Source organism: Schistocerca americana, chromosome 2 (assembly GCF_021461395.2).
Source record: "Schistocerca americana isolate TAMUIC-IGC-003095 chromosome 2, iqSchAmer2.1, whole genome shotgun sequence".
In the NCBI taxonomy this organism is placed as follows: domain Eukaryota; kingdom Metazoa; phylum Arthropoda; class Insecta; order Orthoptera; family Acrididae; genus Schistocerca; species Schistocerca americana.
Window position 1 is genome coordinate 1,029,799,696 of NC_060120.1, and position 27,108 is coordinate 1,029,826,803.

The 27,108-nt window shown below is 44.0% G+C and overlaps 1 protein-coding gene and 1 pseudogene across 1 annotated transcript in view; both read right to left on the bottom strand.

The window, feature by feature from the left end:
- Positions 1-27,108, bottom strand: part of LOC124594651 — a 307,403-nt gene that overhangs the window by 153,337 nt on the left and 126,958 nt on the right. The window contains exon 6 of the mRNA XM_047133021.1: positions 22,133-22,275. Coding sequence (XP_046988977.1) covers positions 22,133-22,275 — 143 coding nt within the window. The remainder of the gene's footprint in view (positions 1-22,132; positions 22,276-27,108) is intronic.
- Positions 4,872-4,989, bottom strand: LOC124597545 (annotated as a pseudogene).

Sequence of the window (27,108 nt, forward strand, 5' to 3'; positions counted from 1 at the left end):
ATGTGACAATGACGCATCCTCTGTAATCATGCCTCAGAAGGGCGTGAAACAAGAGGACTGAAAAAGCTTGAGCACCCTTTGCTGCTTCGGATCACGTTCAAATTTCGTCGAATGCTTTTTAACGGTCCCTAGGGATTCCACCCTGTACACAAGGGTAAAAAATTACTGGCACACTACACTTTGAGGGGTCACATCATTCAATAGGGTTGCAGTTCTACTATGTCCTTAGAATACGGTTGCATCGTCTGGGGGAGTGTCAGCAGTCTCGAACTTCAAGAATTTCATCCTGTTGCTCATCGCACTGCGAAATGCCATTTTTGACCGCGAAATATGTGGGAAGCAATGTCCCAAGGGAAGGAGTTGCTTCACTGATGCCTTTTACGCCACCCCCTCAGGTCTTTTCGTGTCGATTCTCAGGAGTGGTGTGTCTGAAATGTTTTCTTCGGCCAACCATACGTCAACCACGTGATTTCAACGTTGGGTGTCGCGGTTCTGACTTCCACTGAAGAGGCGTCAAAAGAAGGAGTGAAATGTAGGTGAGTGGGAGGGTGACGACCACTTCAAGACACGTGCACGGTGTCGTTGATAACAATTGTGGTGAAATGTGGTACCAATGTGACATCATTTAACCCATCTTACTCATCGCATGAACTTAAGAGCAGTAGCCTTTTTTTTTTTTTTTTTTTTTTTTTGCACGTGTCGACACCTTGCTCTGTAAAGCGCCGTCGCATGACGCCACGCTTTTGCACCATTACACAGAAAAATTGTAGGCAACTTTGAATCAAATTGCAAACTTAAGCGTCGGATTGGGAGACAATTACTGAGTTTCGAAAGAGTGGTCCTTCAGTTACGTTACGTACTGTATAAAGTTATTATCAACGGTTGTTATTTTTTTTAAATTCCAGACCAATGTGGCAACGCCACCTTTTTCCATTCCTGGTCTGCAAAAGTGGGATGGTAACCTAAATCCTGTAACACTTAACACACCTACACCAGTGGTCAGACGATTTCCAGAGAGGCAGATTATGTCAGCTGGGTTTGATGGTTGGTTGGTTGGTTTGGGGAAGGAGACCAGACAGCGTGGTCATCGGTCTCACCGGATTAGGGAAGGATGGGTAAGGAAGTCGGCCGTGCCCTTTCAGAGGAACCATCCCGGCATTTGCCTGGAGTGATTTAGGGAAATCACGGAAAACCTAAATCAGGATGGCCGGACGCGGGATTGAACCGTCGTCCTCCCGAATGCGAGTCCAGTGTCTAACCACTGACTAATTCATCAGTGCAGGTAAGTAGTTCAATAATACTACTTACTAGTCCTCGAAATTTTGATGCAACAGATATAGGCGGCATTTCGCAATGTATGTGGTGAAATGGAGGGAGGGGAGTAAAATTTCTACTGTTTGCTGACAATTTTTAACCAACAGCTGTTTGTACTGATGCAATATGCCAGAATTATATTGCTCGGATCCTCTCTCAAACTGAAGGTTTGAATCCTAATTTCTCTTAAAAGTTGATGTCTTTCTGTCCTTCGTTATCCAAAACTTGCTGCTCTGACACCTGCAACCGGTAATATTTTACCACTCATGACGGTGCCATCCTCCCCCCCCCCCCCCTCCAATTTCTCCTCAAATTTACTGTTATTAGTCCATCAAGTTTCCCCTCTCTTTCCTGTTGAGGTGAAGCTGATGCCTAGTATAATTCCATCTACTGACAGAATCAACAGACAGCGCGTCAATATGTGACACTGCACCTGACATAAGCAGCTATTTCAGCTCCAAACTAACTCCCCTAACAGAAGAGCTCAAATGAGGACACTAATGGCGTCTCAGAACAGATACAAACTCAGCACTGATATGTCTCGATACTCAGTCGATCTTTACTATGTCACACTCTACAGCATACTGTAACCACGATCTCTGTCAGACCTATTGGCTGCCCTATCCATAGTAAGCACGGTGTCTTTCTTGGTGAAGAATTTCCAAAGTGATCCTAAATACTCTGACACCAGCTCCAGACCAGCAATGCGTGTAAAAAAAAATTGGTCACCTGGTATTCTGACCACAGCTCATTCTGCTAAAGTTAGCCTATAACTAGCATGACTACTACTTAACGACAAAAATTCTTTCCCTTTACTGAGGTCCCTAAATTCCTACTTTTGAATATACTCCTGAAAGTTCGTTGTGCCTTTTCTACACCTACGTATGCCTGAGCCTCAGCAGTTTCTAACTGAAGCAGCTTATCAAACTTACTTTTTACATTCACTAGGAAGCTGTCAGATGTAATCCAATTCCCGTTCCTTCTGTTGCCTATTGCTGCTTTCCATCTCTATTTACCCTTACCCTTCCTTAACCTGTACAGTCCTTCCCTAACTTTCTCCAATTCAGCCTTAAGGACAGCAACTTCCCGCCCCTGTTCCACTATCAACCTGTTTCACCTATTTCCCCAGTTCTCAAATCACTACAGTCATCCTATAACACTAGCCTGTCGGTGACACAAACTAATGTTACACTCTGAGAGGATTTATAATTTTGACCGTGCGTGTATGTCTAACGGATAAAGGTATCGGACATGAAAAAATGAACGGTCGCCAGCCCAATTAGACACATGAATTTGGAAATATACGTTTAAGAAAATTAAATATTAGTTATTGAAGTTACTTTCATTAATATTTCCCTTTGAATAGTACACAAGATACAAACGGACACAGGGCACTCTGAGCTGTGTGTAGCAGCAGTCACCAATACTGCACCAATACTAGTAACCATAGAAACCAAAATTTGTACCAAACTCAGACTAATAAGAGCTACACTCAAGATTGTTACTTGGATCAGAACTGAAATGTTACTGCAAGAAGTGCAGAACTTAAAATAGGCCAGGAGGGGGTTCTGACTTAACTGATATATAAATGCCACAAACAAAAATAAATAGTACCACAATTACACTGATTTTACTCCCATTTACAGAAATGTATCAGATTTCCTTATCTTTCTAATATGAGAAAAATATGATGGGGACCCATAAACTGATATTCCATCACTAGTCAAACTCTATGATTATTTCAGTAGCAAAATTCAGTTCAACTAAATTTAATTCTTAGCTTCACTTGGAATAGTTTATGTTTTTACTTTTAAAGGCAAATTATTCAACACTGAGATCAATTAACTTAAAAAATTCGTTCATGATAGTAATCAAAGCTAAATTAAGTTTCAAATGAGTATAACTGATTTGCCTTTTTCATAACCTGTGAAGCAAGTATTTCAGACAGTAACATTTTCACAGTGTGGCACTGAATTTTTGCAAAACCCGATTCTTTGCAATAAGTTGAGAGTATTGTAGTAAAATTCTAACTAGCTTCACTTTTAATAATCCTTGCACATCTGGCAAACATAAATAACAAAAATAAGGCATTGAAACAGGATAATCGGGGATCCAGCATATATTCATGATCAGGATAAAAGTTATGGTTCTAAACACAAGTTTGTAGCACTTGGATTATTATTAAAATCACTTACACACATTAACTGGCTCATGCTCTGATACATATTTGTATGCATGAAGTTGGTGGGGCAGTTGCGAAGTGGTGGTGGCAAGCGACATGGCGGCTAACTGTACTCAACGGCACTTGATGTTTGAATGCTTTATAAAATTTCTTCTTGGCGACGGATTTTTAATGTGTTAGAGCCATTCCTTGTTGCCGAGAGTACCATGCAACAGCCAAATCCACATCAGAGGCAAAATTCCTTGCAAAGCGGTTTCCGATTGCCTCCCCTGGCACCGTCAATGTGTGCCGTACAATGGCCAGCCACTGACTGCGTACCGTTCCCATCAAGTAGCCGCCCAATTCGATCGCCAAAACCACCTTTTACATCGCGCCGAGCCACTTCAGTTGCCGAGGGACTTCCCTACATCTTTTCCATTTTACAAGTCCCTAAGCATGAACCAGCTTCCAATATACAATGTTTTTCTTTTAAATACGCACATATTATAAAATTTCGTTATTTTAAACATGATGTAGCTTTTTTCATATATACATTACAATACTTTAAATTTCCAGTCACGAATCAATGACCTTAATCAACAAAGACTACACACTTCGTAAACACAGATTACACAGTTATATAATATAAACCTACTTCTAATCGATACAAGTGTTACAATCCCAACTGAAAAAACTATCGCACCTAACATCTTCCAATACAGGGCGTCCCAAAAGTAACGATTCTCATGAAAACACTAATGTAATCAGATGTTCTTTTACAGGTTGCTGAAATACTCTCTGTACAAGAAAGAACAGCTATCTTTTCCTGGAAACGTGGTGCTAAAACATTCCAGAAGACTCGTGACCTCTATAGTCGAAAGTATGGAAAGGTCACCAATAAGTACCATTATCAGGCTTCTTCTGAATAGATTCACACGAAGAGGAAGCCTGTTTAATGAGGAACATCCTGGACGACGATCAACATCGGACGATGCAGTTCGGACCATTGAGGTGGCCACTGAAAGGAGCCCACGGTCTTCCGTTCGTTGCCTGGGTCGTAGCTTAAAACATTCCACTATCCGGTCTCGTATTACGTTGAAAAAGATGGCGTATCACATCCAGGCAATGTACCAGGTGGAGGAGGAAATTTATGAAGCCTGCATGAATATATGTGGCGACATTTCGATGACAGTAGGAAATAAAAGCACTCCGTCTTCAGGCCACAAGTGGCCCATCGGGACCATCCGACCGCCGTGTCATCCTCAGCTGAGGATGCGGATAGGAGGGGCGTGTGGTCAACACACCGCTCTTCCAGCCGTTATGATGGTTTTCTGTGACCGGAGTCGCTCAATTGGCTCCTCAATTGGCACCACGAGGCTGAGTGCACCCCGAAAAATGACAACAGCACATGGCGCCCCAGATGGTCACCCATCCAAGTGTCGGCCACGTCCGACAGCGCTTAACTTCGGTGATCTGACGGGAACCGGTGTATCCACTGCGGCAAGGCCGTTGCTCAGGAAATAAAAGCATGTTAGTATAATCCATCTGCTCACGTGAGGCCATATTTCACACGTGGTTTTGTGAACCGTTACAACTGCCGGATATTGGCCGACAACAATCCTAATGGGGTGCAAGAATAGGAGAGAAATACCTAGAAACTGAACGTGAGGTCAGGCATGACCCAGAATTACGGGCCATTCTTTTTTGCAGAGCTATCTATGATAGGTACTACTCACTTTGGCATGCTTGAGCCTCTTTTGGAAGCGCAATGAGAGTCTAATGGAGTTCTGAATTCAGTTGTGAACCAGCAGGATGAAACTCCTCTCTGTTTTGCTCTCTTTGTTCCAGATTACCTCAACCACATGTTCCTTCGATGATATGCTGGTGGAGGTTCACTACGTATGTGGGCTCCGAGGTAACCTTATCTTACCCGCTTTAGACTTCTTTGCGTGGGGTTGTATGAAGTTCCATGTGTATACCTGTCCCGGGCGTCAGCTGCGTGATCTGACTGTGGAGGCGTTTTACAGCGTAAAACCTGATCAGCTACAAATTCCATTCCGGGCTACGGCAGAAAGGTGGTCTCTATACATCGACATGCAGTGTGGCTATGTCGAATCTTAATGATTTCTAATGCCTCATACGAGCCCTTGTTATAGAGATACATGTTTTCTGTACTAAAGATGTGTTTCATGAAAACGAATCCTTAGTTTTGGGATATTCGCGTTAGTAACTGTTCCAGTCCGATGGGAAATATTCAAGAACCGGGCGACGGAGCGTTTTGTAAGCCACTTCTTTGGTGGACGAATCACATTTCCTTCAGATTCTTTGAGTGTGGCTCAGTCTGGAACTCCATTTTCCTGCTTGCTACTTGTTTTACGTGGCTTTCACGTAAGGGGTAGTCAAATGAAAACGAGAGAGATGGGAAAAAGCCACTAAGATCCGGAATGAGATTTTCACTCTGCAGCGCTGATATGAAACTTCCTGACAGATTAAAACTGTGTGCCGGACCGAGACTCGAACTCGGGACCTTTGCCTTTCGCGGGCAAGTTTGGAAGGTAGAAGACGAGGTACTGGCAGAAGTAAAGCTGTGATGACGGGGCGTGAGTCGTGCTTGGGTAGCTCAGACGATAGAGCACTTTCCCGCGAAAGGCAAAGGTCCCGAGTTCGAGTCTCGGTCCGGCACAGTTTTAATCTGTCAAGAAGTTTCAGCCACTAAGATGTTTAATACACTATATGACCAAAAGTATCCAGACACCCCCCCCCCCAAAACGTATGTTTTTCATAGTAGGTGCATTGTGCTGCCACCTACTGCCAGGTACTCCATATCAGCGACCTCAGTAGTCATTCGACATCGTGAGAGAGCAGAATGGGGCGCTCCGCGGAATTCTCGGACTTAGAACGTGGTCAGGTGACTGGGTGTCACTTGTGTGATACGTCTGTACGCGAGATTTCCGCACTCCTAAACATCGCTAGGTCCACTGTTTCCGATGTGATAGTGAAGTGGAAACGTGAAGGGACACTTACAGCACAAAAGCGTATAGGCCGGCATCGTCTGTTGATTAACTGATATCGCCGACAGTTGAAGACGGTCGTGTTGTGTACTAGGCAGACACCTATCTAGACCATCACACAGAAACTGCAGACAGCATCAGGACCCACTGCAACTACTATGGCAGTTAGGCGGGAGGTGAGAAAACTTGGATTTCATGGTCGAGCGGCTGCTCATAAGCTACAAATCACGCTGGTAAATGCCAAACGACGCCTCGCTTGGTGTAAGGAGCGTAAACATTGGCCGACTAAACAGTGGGAAAACGTTGTGTGGAGTGACGAATCACTGTACACAATGTTGCGATCCGATGGTAGGTTGTGGGTATGGCGAATGCCTGGTGAACGTCATCTACCAGCGCGTGTGATGCCAGCAGTAAAATTCGGAGGTGGTAGTGTTATAGTGTGGTCGTGATTTTCATGGAGGCGGCTTGCACCCCTTGTTGCTTTGCGTGGCAATATCACAGCACAGGCCTACATTGATGTTTTAAGCACCTTCTTGCTTTCCACTGTTGAAGAGCAATTCGGGGATGGAGAATGCATTTTTAAACACGATCGAGCACCTGTTCATAATGCACGGCCTGTGACGGAGTGGAAACACGACAATAACATTATTACAGTGATGCACAGAGTCCTGACCTGAATCCTATAGAACACCTTTGGGATGTTTTGGAACACCGACTTCGTGCCAGGCCTCACCGACCAACATCGATACTTCTCCTCAGTGCAGCAGTTCGTGGAGAATGGGATGCCAATCCCCTAAGAAACCTTACAGTACGTGATTGAAGGTATGCCCACGAGAGTGGAAGCTGCCATCAAGGGAGGGCCAACACTATACTGAATTCCAGCATTATCAACGGAGGGCGCCACGAAGTTGTAAGTCATTTTCAGGCAGGTGTCCGGATACTTTTGACCATATAGTGTACATTTATCCCATCGTGAGATAAGACGATCAATTCCTCCATGGAAAAATGTTTGCAGTTGCCTACTGAACCAAGATTATAGCCAGGAGTACATCTCCTCATTCAAAGTATACCGACGGCCTCGAATTTTTTTCTTCTTGGCTCCAAAAATATTCAGTTCGCATAGGGAGATATGAGGGATTTATTGACGACGTTAAAGACTTCACGGGGAAGTTTCTGCAGCGTAGTCGAAACAGTCTTTGCACACGCCCGCCCGCCCTTTCGCTGGGTAGCCCTTACACATTTTCCATGCACTCCCGATTTATTGCCACGCGATTTCCATGTGGCCGTCAATTTACTTCGGACGAAGAAGTACGTAGGCAACCGCAAACATTTTCCCGTGTAGACATTGATCCTCTTGCCCCACAGTGGCATAAATTTACTAACAATTATGGCGAATATTTTTAAATAACCCAGTTTACTCACTTTTTTCCGTCTTTTTGGTTCAAATGGCTCTGAGCACTACGGGACTTAACTTCTGAGGTCATCAGTCCCCTAGAACTTCGAACTACTTAAACCTAACTAAACTAAGGACATCACACACATCCATGACCGAGACAGGATTCGAACCTGCGACCGTAGCGCCGTCTTTTTGTTTCTCATTTGACTGCTCCTCTTATTTTACGGCGGTTCCTATCATCACTGAGTATCCTTTATTTCTGATGATCTGTCGCCAGAAGTATAATCGAACAGTAGTGGGTCTCTTGGAGTATTTAAGCGCAACACATTCCATTTACTTACGTTCAGGTTCAACTGGCAGTTCCTGCACCAACCGTCGACCATGAGGCGTTGCAGCCCTCCTATTGGCAGCAGCATCATGCACAAAGACGGACGAAGTCTCTAACGTTATCCACTACATAACAGAAATGGAAAATACTAGCGAACCTATAACACTCCCTTGGGGTACTCCGGAAATTACCTTTACATTTGTCGATGCCGTTACATGAAGAACGACATGTTGAACTTTGTCTCATGGCACTCCTGTAGCCAATCACTAATCCTAAGATGATGTCTTGATTTCTCTTAATTTTTGCTTTTGTTACGAAGTCCAATGGCACAACGGCGTCTCTGGCGGCCTTATAACAGGTATGCAGGCGTCAGAGGTTCCAAAATGACGCGCATAAAAACGGGATTCTTTCTCGGGCTCATGCTTCAGGTTCTGTTGGTGACAGAAAATAAGGTCAGGAGTTTTCATAGTCTTTGGGCTAGGGACCATATGTATATCCAACAGAAGGCTCGTCGTACTGTAACTATCCTGCACTACTCGCTCGAAGCATGAATATTACACACTCCTTCAGATTACGCAGTTGGAGCAACTCGTAACGTTCTTTCTGATTAGACATGGTCTGTGGTGCACCTCGAGGGGCTTATGGAGCCACCATTAGTTGATGCGCGGTTCCATAGAAAACCCACAAAAAGGGTTTCGTTGCCGTTTTTCGTACCAAAACCGAGCCGCAGGTTCCAAAATGGCTACGCACAGCAAATGACTGAAATAATATGTTTGTTTATAAATAAATAAATCTTCTGCTACCAGTCACGATTTTTCTTTATTTTACTATTCGCACGACGTGTTTCGGGAAATAATTCCCATTTTCAAGTGCGTTTTTTGATGTGTGTTAAGCCATTTCTTTTGATGTTGTCAGTGTGTGTGAGGCTGCTTTATTTTGTTGACTTTTACTGTAATACATAAGAAACGCGATTTTTAGTTGGGTATCAATTCTTTCTGTGAGGTTAGTGGCTAAAGTTTGAGAACAATTTGTACTTACAGTTTTCTAATGGTCCATTTGTGTAGAGTCTCACACACACTTAACATCACACACAACTTGTACACTTTACACATCGAAAATATCTTATATAAACAAAACAGTTACAGAGATATTCTTACAGGTAGTTCACACAGATATCATAATCTGTGGAAGACCTATAATGTTATCTCTGTGAACTACCTGTAAGAATATCTCTGTAACTGTTTTGTTTATATAAGATATTTTCGATGTGTAAAGTGTACAAGTTGTGTCTGATGTTATGTGTGTGTGAGACTCTATGCAAATGGACCATTAGAAAACTGTAAGTACAAATTGTTCTCAAACTTTAGCCACTAACCTCACAGAAAGAATTGATACCCAACTAAAAATCGCGTTTCTTATGTATTACAGTAAAAGTCAACAAAATAAAGCAGCCTCACACACACTGACAACATCAAAAGAAATGGCTTAACACATCAAAAAACGCACTTGAAAATGGGAATTATTTCTCGAAACGCGTCGTGCGATTAGTAAAATAAAGAAAAATCGTGACTGGTAGCAGAAGATTTATTTATTTATAAACAAACCTATTGTATCTACAGTCGCAGGCTTTCAGAAACCATTTATAATGGATCAAATCAAAAAATGACTGAAAGTTTTACGATATATTTCTAAGATCCGGATCCTGAACAACCTTGAAAGTTTTGTTGGTATCTTTATCCGTTTCCGAGGTACAGAGGTTCGAAGTTACCCTACTTCTAAACGTGAAGTACGCACGTAAAAATTGGTATGAGGCGAAAACGAAGTTGATAAATTGACGTAGAAATATGCTGCGAAGTGTCCCCGTTATAATCAGAGAGGCACTGGAAATCCTATGTTATTGTTGTACTGAACCACATGCAAAATTTCTGAGGCGTAAAATTACATAGTTCTACATTATTCCAATCACACATTACTGACCTATCAAAATTTTACTGAGTCATTCTTTTCGTATGAGTAACATGCCGTGTTGTGATACGGAAAGGAAGGGAACCAGCGGGAAAGTGCTCCTACCCGAGCACAAAAATAGCGAATATGCTCCTGTTTATTGGAAAAAGTGGAGTACTGGCTGCCTTATTCTACCTTCATCACTTTCAAAATTTTTCCCAAAAAGTTCAGCATGCGAACATTTTCGCGCTTTTATATCTAGAGAGAGAGAGGGGACGGTGGAAGTAAAAAAGTGACGGAAAAGTAATAAGTATTGAAAGATAGTGGGCAATGGTTGTGTTATAGAAAGACCGAAGGAGACAATGGCAGTGTGGGAGAAAGAGAAGGATTTAGTGGCAGTGGAACTTTGTTCACAGTGACAGAACAAGGCTAGGAAAGGAGTGCCAGTGGGAGAGGATTGGGGAGAAGTAAGAAGTGGGTGAGAGACAGTGATAATGAGAGTGAAAGGTGGCTACACTGAGCCACTGCGCCAGAGATTGCGCCAAAGAGTACTATTAAGCCGCCTCCACAGTGCGTGTTGAGAGCTCGTAGTAGTCTGTGCCTGTTAAGAACTCGTAGAAGTCAGTGCTTGTCGAGAGCTCGTAGAAGACAGTTCGTGTTAAGATGTGCTAGTGGGCAAGGCTTGTCGAGATGTTGTAGTAAAGAGTGTTGTTCCATGTTTTATGTAGTTGTTTGAGTGGAGGCGGCTTAATAGTACTCTTTGGCGCAATCTCTGGCGCAGTGGCTCAGTGTAGCCACCTTTCATATGCCCCTCCTCCACAGGCCAGAATTTGATGGTATTTTTGCCAGCATTGGTGGTGAAAATACCACCAAATTCGTCCACAAAAATACAGACAAAACAAAAGATAATATTAATACCTAAATATCACATAATTAGTTAAAATTTTGGCTTTGCACTGACCTTACAGTAACCTAATATATAAAATACAGTAGGCAATACAAATTCTTTTCATACATGTGGCTTTACATAATAGTTTACACAATACATTAAAAAAATCAGTTTATACAAATGTTCACATAAAATGCTTTCAATGATTAGTTTATACAAAAAAAAGGACACCAACAGGTAACATCTTTTCAGTAAAAGCAGTCCATCAGTGGCACCCAGTAAAGTTTAGCAGGTACACCCAGCAACAAGTCACATTAGCTCAGTAGAAGCAATCCATCAGAGGCACCCAGCAATGTTGAGTAGGTGCAGACAGCAACAAGTGACTTCATTTCAGTAGAAACAGTTCATCAGTTGCACCCAGCAATGTTGAGCAGGTGCAGACACCAACAAGTGACATCATTTCAGTAGAAGCAGTCCATCAGTTGCACCCAGCAATGTTGAGCAGGTGCAGACACCAACAAGTGACATCATTTCAGTAGAAGCAGTCCATCAGTGGCACCCAGCATTGTGGAACAGGTGCAGACAGCATCAGGTGACATCATTTCAGTAGAAGCAGTCCATCAATGGCACCCAGTAAAGTTTAGCAGGTACACCCAGCAACAAGTCACATTAGTTCAGTATAATCAATCCATCAGAGGCACCCAGCAATGTTGAGTAGGTGCAGACAGCAACAAGTGACTTCATTTCAGTAGAAACAGTTCATCAGTTGCACGCAGCAATGTTGAGCAGGTGCAGACACCAACAAGTGACATCATTTCAGTAGAAGCAGTCCATCAGTTGCACCCAGCAATGTTGAGCAGGTGCAGACACCAACAAGTGACATCATTTCAGCAGAAGCATTTCCATCTATGGCACCCAGTAAAGTTGAAGAGGTACACACAGCAACAAGTCACATTAGTTCAATAGAAGCAGTCCATCAGTTGCACCCAGCAATGTTGAGCAGGTGCAGACACCGACAAGTGACATCATTTCAGCAGAAACAGTCCATCAGTTGCACCCAGCAATGTTGAGCAGGTGCAGACAGCAGTCCATGATATTCATTATCACCGATCACTCAGTTCAAGCATGAACAATAGTTTGAATGCACATACTAATCACACTGTTCATCAGCAGAAATTAAACATGTCCTAGTGACACCAAAGAAAAGGCACAAGTAACAGTCCATAATATTCACGATCACTGATCAGACAGTTCAGGCATGAACAATAGTTTGAATGCACATACAAATGCTTTTACAATGCTCTTACACTAAACATACAAATTCTAATAAACACAAATATGACATCAGATAATTGTCATATTAACTGTCACAAATACTCAAATATCAGTAAACCTATAATATTTATGGGTGTCAGTACAAGCCACTACAAACAAATAAAATAATATTTACGAGATAGGTCGGTAGGATTAGGAAAGGAACAACTGCATAAAACATGGAACAACACTCTTTACTACAACATCTCGACAAGCCTTGCCCACTAGCACATCTTAACACGAACTGTCTTCTACGAGCTCTCGACAAGCACTCACTGCTACGAGCTCTCGACAAGCACTGACTTCTACGAGTTCTTAACAGGCACAGACTACTACGAGCTCTCAAAACGCACTGTGGAGGCGGCTTAATAGTACTCTTTGGCGCAATCTCTGGCGCAGTGGCTCAGTGTAGCCACCTTTCAAGAGACAGAGCCTAGAACAGTGATAACGAGTAAGAGAGGGATAATGACAGTGAGAAGAGGCAGCAACAGTAGGAAGGAAAGAATGAGATATGAGCAGTAAGAGAGGGCAAGAGGGAGAAAGTAATAGTGAGGGGACAAAACGAAGGAGACTGTGGATGTGAGACGGGAGACAGTGACAGAGAGACACAAAGAGATAATGAGTTGGTGTGAATGAGTATGTGAGAATGATCAAGTGGGAGTGGACGGGTACGAGCGACTTACAGCAATGGATAAGTAGGTTTGAATGAGTTACAGTTAGGGCAGCTTGTGAGAGTGAGAGGTGTTGAGTTGTATGTTATACTACTGCCCATTAAAATTGCTACACCAAGAAGAAATGCAGATGATAAACTGGTATTCATTGGACAAATATATTATACTAGAACTGACATGTGATTGCATTTTCACGCAGTTTGGGTGCATAGATCCTGAGAAATCAGTACCCAGAACAAACAAATCTGGGCGTAATAACGGCCTTGATACGCCTGGGCATTGAGTCAAACAGAACTTGGATGGCGTGTACAGGTACAGCTGCCCATGCAGCCTCAACACGATACCACAGTTCATCAAGAGTAGTGACTGGCGTATTCTGACGAGCCTGTTGCTCGGCCACCATTGACCAGACGTTTTCAATTGGTGAGAGATCTGGAGAATGTGCTGGCCAGGGCAGCAGTCGAACATTTTCTGTATCCAGAAAGGCCCGTACAGGACCTGCAACATGCGGTCGTGCATTATCCTGCTGAAAAGTAGGGTTTCGCAGGGATCGAATGGGGGGGTAGAGCCACGGGTCGTAACACATCTGAAATGTAACGTCCACTGTTCAAAGTGCCGTCAATGCGAACAAGAGGTACCCGAGACGTGTAACCAATGGCACCCTATACCATCGCGCCGGGTGATACACCAGTATGGCGATGAAGAATACACACTTCCAATGTGCGTTCACCGCGTGTCGCCAAACAGGGATGCGAGCATCATGATTCTGTAAACAGAACCTGGATTCAGCCGAAAAATGACGTTTTGCCATTCGTTGACCCAGGTTCGTCGTTGAGTACACCTGTCTGTGATGCAGCGTCAAGGGAAACCGCAGCCATGGTCTCCGAGCTGATAGTCAATGCTGCTGCAAACGTCGTCGAACTGTTCGTGCAGATGGTTGTTGTCTTGCAAACGTCCCCATCTGATGACTGAGGGATCGAGACGTGGCTGCACGATCCGTTACAGCCTTGCTGATAAGATGCCTGTCATCTCGACTGCTAGTGATAGGAGGCCGTTGGGATCCAGCACGGCGTTCCGTACTACCCTCCTCAACCCACCGATTCCATATTCTGCTAACAGTCATTGGATCTCGACCAACGCGAGCAGCAATGTCGCGATGCGATAAACCGCAATCGCGATAGGCTACAGTACGACCTTAACCAAAGTCGGAAACGTGATGGTACGCATTTCTCCTCCTTACACGAGGCATCACAACAACGTTTCACCAGGCAGCGCCGGTCAACTGCTGTTTGTGTATGAGAAATCGGGTGGAAACTTTGCTCATGTCAGCACGTTGTAGGTGTCACCACCGGCGGCAACCTTGTGTGAATGCTCTGGAAAGCTAATCATTTGCATATCACAGCATCTTCTTCCTATCGGTTAAATTTCGCGTCTATAGCACATCATCTTCGTGGCGTAGCAATTTTAATGGCCAGTAGTGTAAAAGGAGTGCAAATATGTTCAAATGCCAAAATGTTTGGTAAAATTTGTAAAGTTGCTGAGGGAGGTAAAATAAGGCAACTTGTACTCACTTTTCAGACAGAGATTTTAATAAACAGGAGCATATTCCTTTTTTTTTTTTTTTTTAGCTCCGATAGGAACACTTTTGCGCTGGTGGAATAAATACCGTAAGAGGAATACAAACAGTACTCGCCGCATTTGCCTGAACGTGTGAGATTTAAGCGCCCACCTTGGCATTTGTCTACTGCGTATATTTGTGACAGCTGGACAGTAAGTCATGAACAGTGCTCAAGAACCGGCCTCTTCAGGATCGTGTAATCGCACCGCCTCAGATACAACCTGCGGTATTCGCGGCACCTCTGCCGATCAGTCCGAATCTCGGCGCCCGTTGGATTCTTCGCCCCGCATGGGCGGTCGCAACTGGTGAGGTCCAGACCGAGTGACACCCGCGCCCGAGACCCAGAAATCGGTTTACGTGCGCAGCGCCGGATCAAGGCCGGCCTCCCCGTTAAGATTGTGACCGACCTCTGATGCGCTTTTTCTCGCTACAACCTTGCGTGCGTCAGTGGGGACGCGGCGCTGTCCCGCGCGGTGACGTCCTCTACAGAGACAGTCCTTGTGATAATACTGCATTCGTGCAGTTACTCCTCGTACTTAAGCATAATTACGGTAGAGAAGGCCGGAGGTACTTGTCTTACGAGGTAATATGGCATAGAACTCTTCCCCTGCTATAGCCATTAGCACGTCCAGGATGGAAATCCGGCTGTGTGACCCTGGAACATGCTCAGGATCCCCTGAGTATACGGTATTTACGAGTAGACTCCAACTGGAAGGTAGGAGAAATGGTCCTCCTCAAGGTGAAACGTCGTTCCTTAAGTACTAAACAAGGGAGATACACTAAAATACTTTATGTAACATTTACCTGTTGAGCTAAGGGACGTACGGGGCTGGCAAAAATGTGGAGCCGCCACAAACACAGCACATCACCATAGCCTGTAACCCCGCCATGTTTCACTTTTTGGACGTAAACGCGGCCAGAAGTTGTAAAGAGTATGAAACAAGTCCAGGTTTCGTGGCTTCGGCACCACGTTTTCCTGTTCGGTGCACTTGCATCACTGGTGAGTGGTTTTGTAATTTCAGTTCGTCTTGCTTTCAAAACATCTTCCAGTCGTCTCGGGATGGGTAAATACTGGTCCTGTTTAGTTTCCTACCATTGTGTGTATTGTGTGATGAACTGGGGACCTAGAAACGATGGAGAGGCTTCGTCATGCCGTAGCCCTCAGTGGTTCACAACCCCACAAAAGGCCACAGCAGTCCACCCACACTGAACCCAGGGTTATTGTGCGGTTAGGCTCCCAGTGGACCTGCCTGGGAACGCCTCATACCAGACGAGTGTAGCCCCAAATGTTTGCGTGGTAGAGTAATTATGGTCTACGCGTACGTGGATACATTGTTTGCGCAGCAATCACCGACATAGTGTAGCTGAGGCGGACTAGAACCAGCCCGCATTCGCCGAGGTAGATGGAAAACCGCCTTCAAAACCATCTACAGACTGGCCGGCTCACCAGACCTCGACACTAACCCGCCGGGCGGATTCGTGTTGCAGACCGCGTGGCTAGCCGGGTGGATCTTCGTACCGTTCTTCCTACCTAACAGACCCTTCCCCCTCTTCCATTACTCAGGCATGCACCATACTGACCTAACTAATCCAGTTAAACCTACTGGCCCCTCTTTTCACACTCATGCACTCACTGATCTGAACCCAACTCCAATATCGCCTTTTTGTTGATTTTTATTCGTATTTGTATTTTCACTGTGATCTCATCCCATTTATTTTGTTGTCGTCTCTTGTTTCTCTATACTCACACAGGTTTCATCTTTCTCAACCAAACTTCATCGATTTTATCTCAATTGTGGTTTTTGTAATATTCTCATGTATATTTACGTAATTTTAAATTTTTTTGCACTATAGATGCTTGCGCTTCCCACGTGCTTCAGTACAGAAAATTTTTGCTATCCTTATCCAGAACCCAGTTCTACATACTGTTCATGCATTGTTGCATTGCTTATGGAACCCCTCAAATGGCATGACCATCAAATTATCCATCACTGGCTGCAATCCCTTCTTCCACAATGACCTCTGTGTGTGCAGTCAATCCATAGCTGTCATCAACCTACTTCTGCAAAACTGTACAAATCAGGCCGAGACCACGTTGCACTAATTCCGCTCCATCCATAAAATTATTTTGTTGTCATCTCTTATTTCTCTATACTTACACAGATTCCATAATAATAATAATAATAATAATAATAATAATAATAAATAGTCGCGAGTTCAGATAACTTTGATGGAGGCGGATACAGATCACGCACCGTCCTCTCCAAATTAGATCAAGAAGGCTGATTAATACTGAGACCTGGTAACTGTGGTGGCCAGTATAAATGCTACAATTCATCCTCGTTCTCACATAACCACTCTTTGACGATGCGAGCTATGTGAGTAGGGGCCCTGTAGTCTTACAACACAGCTTCACCATTAAGAAACATACATGGACATTTGGGTGGACCTTATCATTCAGAATGGTCACATAATCTTCGGTAGGAATGGTGCTTTGGTTAGTAAACATGAAGCCCATGGAATAGCACAATATGGCTGCCAAGATCGTCACAGAAACCCTGCCATGTTTCACTCTTTCGACGTAAATTCGGTCGGAAGGTGGAAACAGTATGAAACAAGACTCATCTGACCAAATGACATCCTCCCATTGCTCCACAGTTTTGTGGCTTCAACACCACGTTTTCCTGTTACGGCCCGCATCTCGTGGTCGTGCGGTAGCGTTCTCGCTTCCCACACCCGGGTTCCCGGGTTCGATTCCCGGCGGGGTCAGGGATTTTCTCTGCCTCGTGATGGCTGGGTGTTGTGTGATGTCCTTAGGTTAGTTAGGTTTAAGTAGTTCTAAGTTCTAGGGGACTGATGACCTAAGATGTTAAGTCCCATAGTGCTCAGAGCCATTTGAACCATTTTTTTTTTCCTGTTACGGACATTTTCATCACTGATGGGTGCCTTTGTAATTCCAGCTCGCGCTGCAACTCCCTGCTTATGGATCTCCCTTCGTATTGATTTGACTCTGACAGAGTTCGCGAGTACGATATTCACTTCTGCATTGACTTTTGCAGCTACCCGCCAGGGTCGCCGAGAGCGCTAACGCGCTGCTTCCTGGACTCGAGTAGGCGCGCCGGCCCCGGATCGAATACGCACAGCGGATTAACGACGAGGGCTGGTGTGCTGGCCAGCCTGGATGTGGTTTTTAGGCGGTTTTTCACATCCCGCTAGGTGAATACTGGGCTGATCCCCACGTTCCGCCTCAGTTGCACGACTCGCAGACATCTGAACATGTTCGCACTATTCTATAAATTACACTAGACGCAGACAGCAGGGGTACACTCATTCCGTCCCAGGGGGGTACGGGGTGGCGGCAGGAAGGGCATCCGGCCACCCCTTTCCGTTCCTAACATAGCTGACCCTGCATCAGCGCGGGACATGGCACCAGTGAAAGAAAGAAAGATTGACTTTTGCAGCTGTCGTCCTCATATTTTTCGTCACAATACTCTTCAAACTCCATCCATCACGATCATTCAACACAGACTTTCGTCCACGTAGTGACTTGGCGAATGATGTTTTTCCGCTTTCCCTGAAAGTGGCATAAATCTTGGATACGGTGCCTCTTTCACTCCAAACACTTTGGCTATCTTCGTTGTGGAGGCATTCACCATACCAGCACCAACAATTTACTCATGTTCGAATTCACTTAGTTCCAACATAATGCTCTAACAGCTCCACTGTACTGACCATGAGTGACACTTGTAACTCACTGAGGACATTGCTTGGATGCAGTTCCTTGTCAAATAAGACAACCTAAAAGCTTGGCTAGCATCTGAATTCGTGTTCAAGCAAGCATTTGTAGCGATGTTTGTGTATTTTTTTCCAACTCTCTGTTGGTCGGTCCAAGAAACACTGGAGCTAATGAGTTGAAGCCGGAGTAGTTTCCTCGTACCTGCTCTATGAATGTAGGTAATGATGATACTTATTAACTAAGCACGTTCGGGTTAGGTGTTAGAAGTATGCGTATGAGAGGTGTCAACGCAAGAGGGTTCAAATGGTTCAAATGGCTCTGAGCACTATGGGACTTAACATGTGAGGTCATCAGTCCCCTAGAACTTACAACTACTTAAACCTAACTAACCTAAGGACATCACACACACCCACGCACGAGGTAGAATTCGAACCCGCGACCGTAGCGGTCGCGCGGTTCCAGACTGTAGCGCCTAGAACCGCTCGGCCATCCCGGCCGGCCAACGCAAGAGGGGGTGAGGAAGTGTTTAAGGATGGCAAAAGCAGATGGTGATGAGATGATAAGCTCACACGCAGTGTGAACACATTCTGTGACCGGTGGAGTACTGTGTTTTGTCGGTTAAAGACGACATATGTAATTATTAGTTGGTTTCATGTTCCATTGAGCATTTGTACCATTAATCGTAATGAAATACAGGAAATGTATTTGCAGTTGCGAATATGAACAACCATCAGCTGTATAATGTAATGACGAGAGTGAAAATTTGTGCTGGACCGGGACTCGAACCCAGATATCCCGTTTATCGCAGCCGGTCGCCTTGCCTTTATTTTTCCCCTTCTACATTGTTCGTTGAATTCGTTCGGGGCGGACGTCCGATGACATCCGTTCAGCTTCTTCGTTGATCCGTTCATATAGGTTTTTCATTACATAGGGTAGCTAACCCTCTGACCGAACATGCTGAGCTACCGTGCCGGCGCCTTTAGGCTATCCAAGCACTTTCGTCTGTCGTTAGCCACGTGTCCACAACCTGTACTCGCACATCCATTATGCATATTCCCGTACATGGGAGACAGTTTACATTTGCATCGTAATTCGAATAAAACGGACGCTCCAATATCGTATAATCTTAATGCTGTGGAACGAATTATTTTACTCGTACATTCGAATTACACATTAATTTGTAAACATGGCTACATTCTGACCATTTACAACGTTCTTTTAAATACAGATTTCGATTAGTTATTACTACTCACTACCTGTTTGCACATTACAAAAATTGAGATTCGAACAGGAGGAGGTGTCAAGGAGAAATTATTTCAATTTGTTTCGAAGTTTAACCTTGCTGTGTGTCAGACATTTTATATCTCAGAGTAAGTTATAAAAAAGTTTGGTTGCACCATGTTGCACCACTTTTTGTGCTAGTCATCTTTAATGTACACTAATTTATCACATTTTTCTTCTGATATGGTAGTTATGCACATCATTGTTCCTTTTTAACTGTAATGGTCTATTTATTACAAAAGTTATGAGGGAATATATGTACTCTGAAGCAGTAGTCAAAGCATCTGATTCCTTAAAGATGTATCTACAAAATGATAGTGAGCAAACATCACATATTATTCCTACAACTCGCTTTTGAGCAACGAACACTTTTTTCTTAAAGATGTTTTACGCCAGTACATTATTCTATATGAAATTGTTAAATTGAAATACGCAAATATGTCAACTTACTGATTCGTCTCCTCACCAAGATTTTCCGTGATTCGAAGGCCAGATGTGGCTTAACTAAGCTGTTTTGGGAGTTCCAAAATGTGTTTTTCCAGGTAAAAATCTCGTCAATATGGAAACCAGAAATTTTTAACGTTCCCACTCCAGTTATTACTTCCAAGTGTTACACTTATTACACTTATCGTTCGTGCAGTATCTCTAGATGTACAGAACTGAAAATGTTGTGTCTTTTTGAAACTGATAGTGTAACCATCTGCAGAAAACAACTGAATGATATTTTTAAGAACATTATTTGCCAGTTTTTTCTGTATATGTGTGTTTGGATTAACTACAGTACTAATGTCATGCGTAAAAAGAACTAATTCTGCTTGTTGTATGTTATAAGGAGCGTCATTTACATATGTGAGAAACAATAATGGACCCAAGATGGAGCCTTCCCTGCTTGTATTGGTTGAATTATGAAGTACAACTTTCCATATTATTTTCGTTGGATATATCATTATCGATTGGTTGGCTGTATCATCAATTCCATGAAACCTCTGTTTCATCTAGTAAAATGCTGTGATTCGCATAGTCAAATAAATGCCTTGCATAGATAAAAAATCCTAGCCAGTGCTATACTTGTATTTAATGTTTGTAAAATTTCGTGAATCCAAGCGTAAATAGTTGCGGTTCATAAGGCTACATACTTCCAGTCCAAGCAGCAATTAACATTTCTCATTACACTCGGTCTAAATTCTTACGATACGAATCTGTTAATGCATGCCAAGACATGTATTCGTTTTGTTTACTAATTCCGCGAATAATATTAACATAAAGCGTATTTGTATTACTTGTCCACACACAGACTTTAGGCACCTAACAATTTCATATCAATAATCACCACTACAGTAGCACTTACGGAAGTTGTGTACTTATATCTATTTATACATTTCACTGAATGCATTGGTTGTGACTGTGGGAGTGTCAGCGTGTCACAAGGCTCGGCTCAGTCTTGTGTAAGGAGAAATGCGTGCTGCCAAATATTTGCATATGTATATTCGTTCGTGATGAATGATTTTTGCACTAATAAAAGTCGTGCGGCTAGGGCCTCCTGTCGGGTAGACCGCTCGCCTGGTGCAAGTCTTTCGATTTGACGCCACTTTGGCGACTTGCGCGTCGATGGGGATGAAATGATGATGATTAGGACAACACAACACCCAGTCCCTGAGCAGAGAAAATCTCCGACCCAGCTGGGAATCGAAACCGGACCCTTAGGATTGACATTGTGTTGCGCTGACCACTCAGCTACTGGGGGCGGGATTTTTGGGCTTCATTGGTTTGACAGAAGGGGCGTGGCATCTCAAGTATAATTTAGCCAGTCAGTTGTTGTTGTGTATATATTCTTTGCTGAGTTATTACATGTTTGTGAGAGTATAGTGTACTCTGGGAATCCAAGTATATGTTCAATGTGAGAAAAGTACGTATTCACTGACTACAGTGGTAGAATATTGAAAGCACGTTTACTGTTTACGACATCCAGGCAATTCCATAGAACTTTATTACCCTGAGTCGTGGTTGTTGATCAGTCAGCACACAGAGACAGGAAGTACCGTTTTATATGGCGACCGTGACAGGGCACAGTTAGAACCATTTTAGGATACCCTCATTAAACCACTTCCTTGCCGGCCGAAGTGGCCGTGCGGTTAAAGGCGCTGCAGTCTGGAACCGCAAGACCGCTACGGTCGCAGGTTCGAATCCTGCCTCGGGCATGGATGTTTGTGATGTCCTTAGGTTAGTTAGGTTTAACTAGTTCTAAGTTCTAGGGGACTAATGACCTCAGCAGTTGAGTCCCATAGTGCTCAGAGCCATTTGAACCACTTCCTTGTGATGTCAAAATTAACATAGTTCCTGGCGATGTCGGCGATGGGGGCACACTTTGTAATTGATTGACCTATTTTATCCACTGACAATGTGTGACAGAAACCCAAACGAATGAGCTGGACCAGATATGTAGTGTTACAGAAGAGTACCTGTACTCACAGGAAAGCAGGGAGTCGTTGTGCAGCGCCTGCGGCACGTCGGTGAAGCGCCTGGAGCCGTTGATTACCCAGCGTCCCCCGCGGCCGTCCAGCAGGCTGAGGGAACTTCCCAGCTCAGACACGTCCGCCTGCTGGGCCAGGAACCTGCAGCACACAAGGGCAGCCGCTGGTGACGCCACTCTGGAGCCAAGTGCAAACTCTGGGGGCCGACAGCGCGGGAGAGAAATACAAACCAGCGACGAATAGTTGAAACAGCATTTGACGGTGCACATTACACTTTATTGCAAACACTTTAGTTTTAAGAAATTAGATGCTTATCCAACAGATAACGCGAGACGTACTTAACAGAAAGAATGGTCACGGTGCGCTACCCAATCTAACATAATATAGACAGAATCCATCATAATGCACGGTGTCCCACTCAAACCTCCCTGACTTCAAAGAGCCGGGAAAAAAACACACAGTAGATACGACAGTGAAAAATGCACCACATAGGATTTATTTATTTGTCATCAGTACACCTCTGCATGTGAACCATTTGTAGCACAAAGAATATCGAGTTTATATTCAGTTTCTCGACAAGTCGTTTGAAACTTTTCCTCTGTTATTGTTGAAATCGCATTAGTGATACGATGTCGCAACGTAGAAACATCGTCCACTTTGCTCGCATACACGTGGTCCTTCACGAATCCCCACATGAAGAAATCAAGCGGCGTAATGTTGGGTGAACGTGGTGGCCAGGCAATGCGTCCTCCGCGTCCGATCCAACGGCTGGGAAATTTCCTATCCAGGAACTTGCGAACTGCCCTTGACCAATGCGGCGGAGCTCCATCTTGTTGAACAGTGATGTTGGGTTGCAAGTCTTGTATCTGAAGGTACACAAACTGCTCCAACATGTCCAGGTACTCTGACTCACTCACTGTTTGTTCCGCAAAGAAGAACGGTCCAACAATTCTGTCGTGCATTAACCTGCATCAGATGTTTAGTTTAGGGCCATCACGAACGAATTCAATGACAACGTGTGGACCTCAAATCCGAACATTATGCCTAGATAGATTATGCATGATAGATGAAAGATTGACTCATCTGAGAATAAACACCTTTCCAGGAAGCTGGTATACTTATCAATATACTGCAGCATATCCGCACCAATTTGTTGTCGGCGTGGTTTGTCGTTCGGCGTCATATGTTGCTCAATTTGCACTTTGTAAGCGCACATACGATGACGCTGGTGAACCACCCGATGCAATGTTGATCGAGGTACATCAAGTTGCCTACATGCTTGACGAATTGACTTACGTGGGCTTCTGAGAAACGTTTGTCTGATGTCCTCCACTGTCTCTTCTGAAACTCCGTAACCTGCACTGCCAGAATGTTTCAGGACTCTCCCTGTTGCCAGAAACTTCCTTTACCATTCCTTAATTGTTTTCACATCAGGTGGATCACATTCACACACACGACAATAATTTCTTTTTGCCAGTAATCGGCGATTTTGTTTCTGTAAACCACACTACGGCTTGCGTGCGCTGCTGTGGAGTCGCCATTTTCACTTCACGCGACCATGTTGCACTCTGTCGTCGATACTTGGCACTTCTGACGTGGGAATATAAATTCTTTGAGATGCTCTACAATGTGGTGCATTTTTCATTGTCGTATCTACTGTGATTTATCTCTCCTGGGTCCTTGAAACCAGGGAGGTTTCAGTGGGACATCCTGTATAGATAGAAAAAATTGTGAATAATTTGTCTATCTAAATAGTTTTACTGTTGTATGAATTCATGTACAGACGGCCAGTATACAGCTATATTCAAACATGAATTATGTAAAGGATAATGTAAAACGAATCGTTGCTCAGCAGCACTATCTATGGTACAATTAATCAAGGCAACATGTAAGGTGAACTGACTATTGAGAACAAAAAATGCATTGCACTAAACACATAGTGATTGGTGAAAATGCAATGTTACACGTGCTTTTATACCTACATCCGTACTCCGAAAGCCACCTTACGGTGTGTGGCGGAGGTTGATTGCTTGGTTTGGAGATTAAAGGGACTAAACTACAAGGTTATCAGTCCCATTTTCCTTAGTAACACAGGCCTCGGGTTAAAACCATACCCAATAAGAATCGTATCACTAGAAATCCGGGGAACGAACAAAATGCGTAAAACGATGTGTGTAACCATACTTAACTAAAAAAACAAAAGTAGCAAGTGAAAACTGAAAATATTAACAAAACGAAAAACTGGTAAAAGGTTTCAAGATAGTAGACGCCTCAGCAAGAATAATAAAGGATGAGCCATCCACTCTACAACACACTAAAATCTCCAGCCTAAACACACAAGGCAAGAGAAACCCAGATGATGAAAAGATGGCCACCATGTTGAACAGACAGCACCAGAAGGAGCGACGAAGGGTCATAATGCAGGTAATGTGAGGACCTGGGAGATAAGCCCAGGCACCCACGCTTAGATTGAGTGATAAGAACCCCCCCCCCCCCCTCTCTCGAATAAAACTTAAAACTAGATCAGCCGTTGAGGCATTGTCACCTAACAATATAGGTACAGCGCCAGGAAGGTTAAAAGTCCGCCTTAGGACGGCTGGATTTGGGCTGTCCAATAAGATGTGGACCACTGTCACGATTGAACCAAAGTGACACTGAGGTATGTAGCAATGTAGGAGTTGACCGTGAGTCAGCGAAGTATGGTCGATGCGGAGCCGGCAAAGGACAATAGAGCCCCTGAGACTGGCTCGCAGGGGGGACCTCCAGACATTCGTCGTCTCCTTCACCGTACCTAGCTTATTCGGCAAAGTCAGAGGGCGCCATTCAGTAGTCCAAAGCCCAAAAAAAACCTTGCACCGTAATACCAATCGAAGATCAAATTCCGGTATGCCGATTTCCAGACACGATTTACGAGTAGCCTCTTTGCCTAGCCTGTCGGCAAGTTCATTTCCCGGGATTCCGGCTAAGTGCCTTTACAGTTTTTAACCTATACAACCTTTCCTCGCCTATTCTGTGAGAACTCATCATTTCTTATCTTACCAGTCTACCAAATCTTCAACATTCTTCTGCAGCACCACACTTCAGATCGTTACATTTTCTTCTGTTCCGGTTATCCCACAATCCATGTTACACCACCGTACAATGCTGTGCTCCAGACGTACATTCTCAGAAATTTTTTCCTCAGATTAAGGCCTTCGTTTGACACTAGTGGACTTCTCCTGACAGAATGCCTTTTTGCCAGTGCTAGTCTGCTTTTTATTCCCTCCTTCCTCCGCCTAACTAGTAAAATTCCTTGACTTCGTCTGATTTGTGATCACTAATTTTCGAGTTACGTTTCTCTCTGTTCTCGTTTCTGCAACTTTTATTACCTTCGTCTGACTTCGATTTACGCTCAGTCCATATTCTGTGTTCATTAAGCTGTTCATTTCGTTCAACGTATTCTGTAAGTCTTTTTGACAGACACTGGGGATAGCACTATCAGCAGCGAATCCTAACATTGATTTTCTTCACCTTGAATGTTAATCCCACTCCTGAACCTTACTTTCTAATTTCCGTTACCTACTTATTTGATGTGTAGTTTGAACAGCAGGACGAAAGATTACTCCTCTGACTGACATCCTTTTTAATCGGAGCACATCGTTCTTAATCTTCCCGTCGTATTGTTCCCTCTTGGTTCTTGTAAATATCCTCCACGCCCTAAGGCTTAGCCCTGTTTTTTCGGGATTTCGAGCATCTTGCACCAGTTTACATCGTCGAACGCTTTTTCCAGCCCGACAAATCCTATGAACGTGTCTTGATTTTTCTTCAGTCTTACTTCCATTATCAACTGCAACGTCAGAACTGCCACTCCGGTTCCTTTCTCGCATAGAACCTGTATACAAACTATTATACAAGTAACAGAAGTAATGAGTCTTGTACGCATAAAATTCGGTTGAAATTGCTCCAGAAGTTACTGAATTATGCTTCTATGTCATCCTATTTTCTCCCCCATCCAGACTATGCAAACTTAGTTTGTTAAAAACCGGTCCGGTGACTTAGGAGAAGATGTGAAACGTACGTACATACAGGGGATGTACGAAAATATGGAAACACCAAAAATACAACATGTTTACACGCCTAACAGGAAAACAGCAATTCAAAACAGCTCCGAGTTGTCTGGAATGGACAAATACAGCTTCTGTACCGTTTCTAAGGGAATCTTATACCATTTTCTAAGGGAATCTTACACCATTCCTACTGCAAAATAGTGGCAATTTCAGGTAAGGATTATGGAGGGTGTTAGCGGTCATGTACCCTTCCACAGTAGGCCACAAAGCATCAGTAATCAAATGTTAAAAATGTGTGTGAAATCTTATGGGACTTAACTGCTAAGGTCATCAGTCCCTAAGCTTACACACAACTTAACCTAAACTATCCTAAGGACAAACACACACACACCCATGCCCGAGGGAGGACTCGAACCTCCGCCGGGATCCATCAGTAATATTGAGATCTGGTGACCCTGCACAGGGACTGCGACAGTTTATCGTCATGCTCACAAAACCAGTCCTGGACGATAGAAGCTGTGTGAACAGGCGCCCTCTCATCTTCGAACACAGTATCACCACTGGGGAACCAACATGTACGATGGGACGCACCTGCTCAGCCAAAATGGTGAAATATTCATCGGCAGTAATGAGAACTTGCAGAGTAACCGTGCAGCTCATGGAATATTGACATACGGTGTGGTATCACATGTCGATACCACTCCGCAGGCGCCATGAAGTTGGCAGCAGAACTGCAAGTTTCCTTCAGACGCTGATAGCGGTCGCGCAGGATCCAGCTGACCCAATGGAGCATGCCCACTGAGCCACGCCTCCAGTGGTTCTGTAGCACGAGCGCCCTCTGCCGCTTAGATATAGGATGGCCAGCGGAAGCCAGATACCCCACTCGCATTTTGAGCATCTTCGCTATGTGATGCTATGTAGACACCAC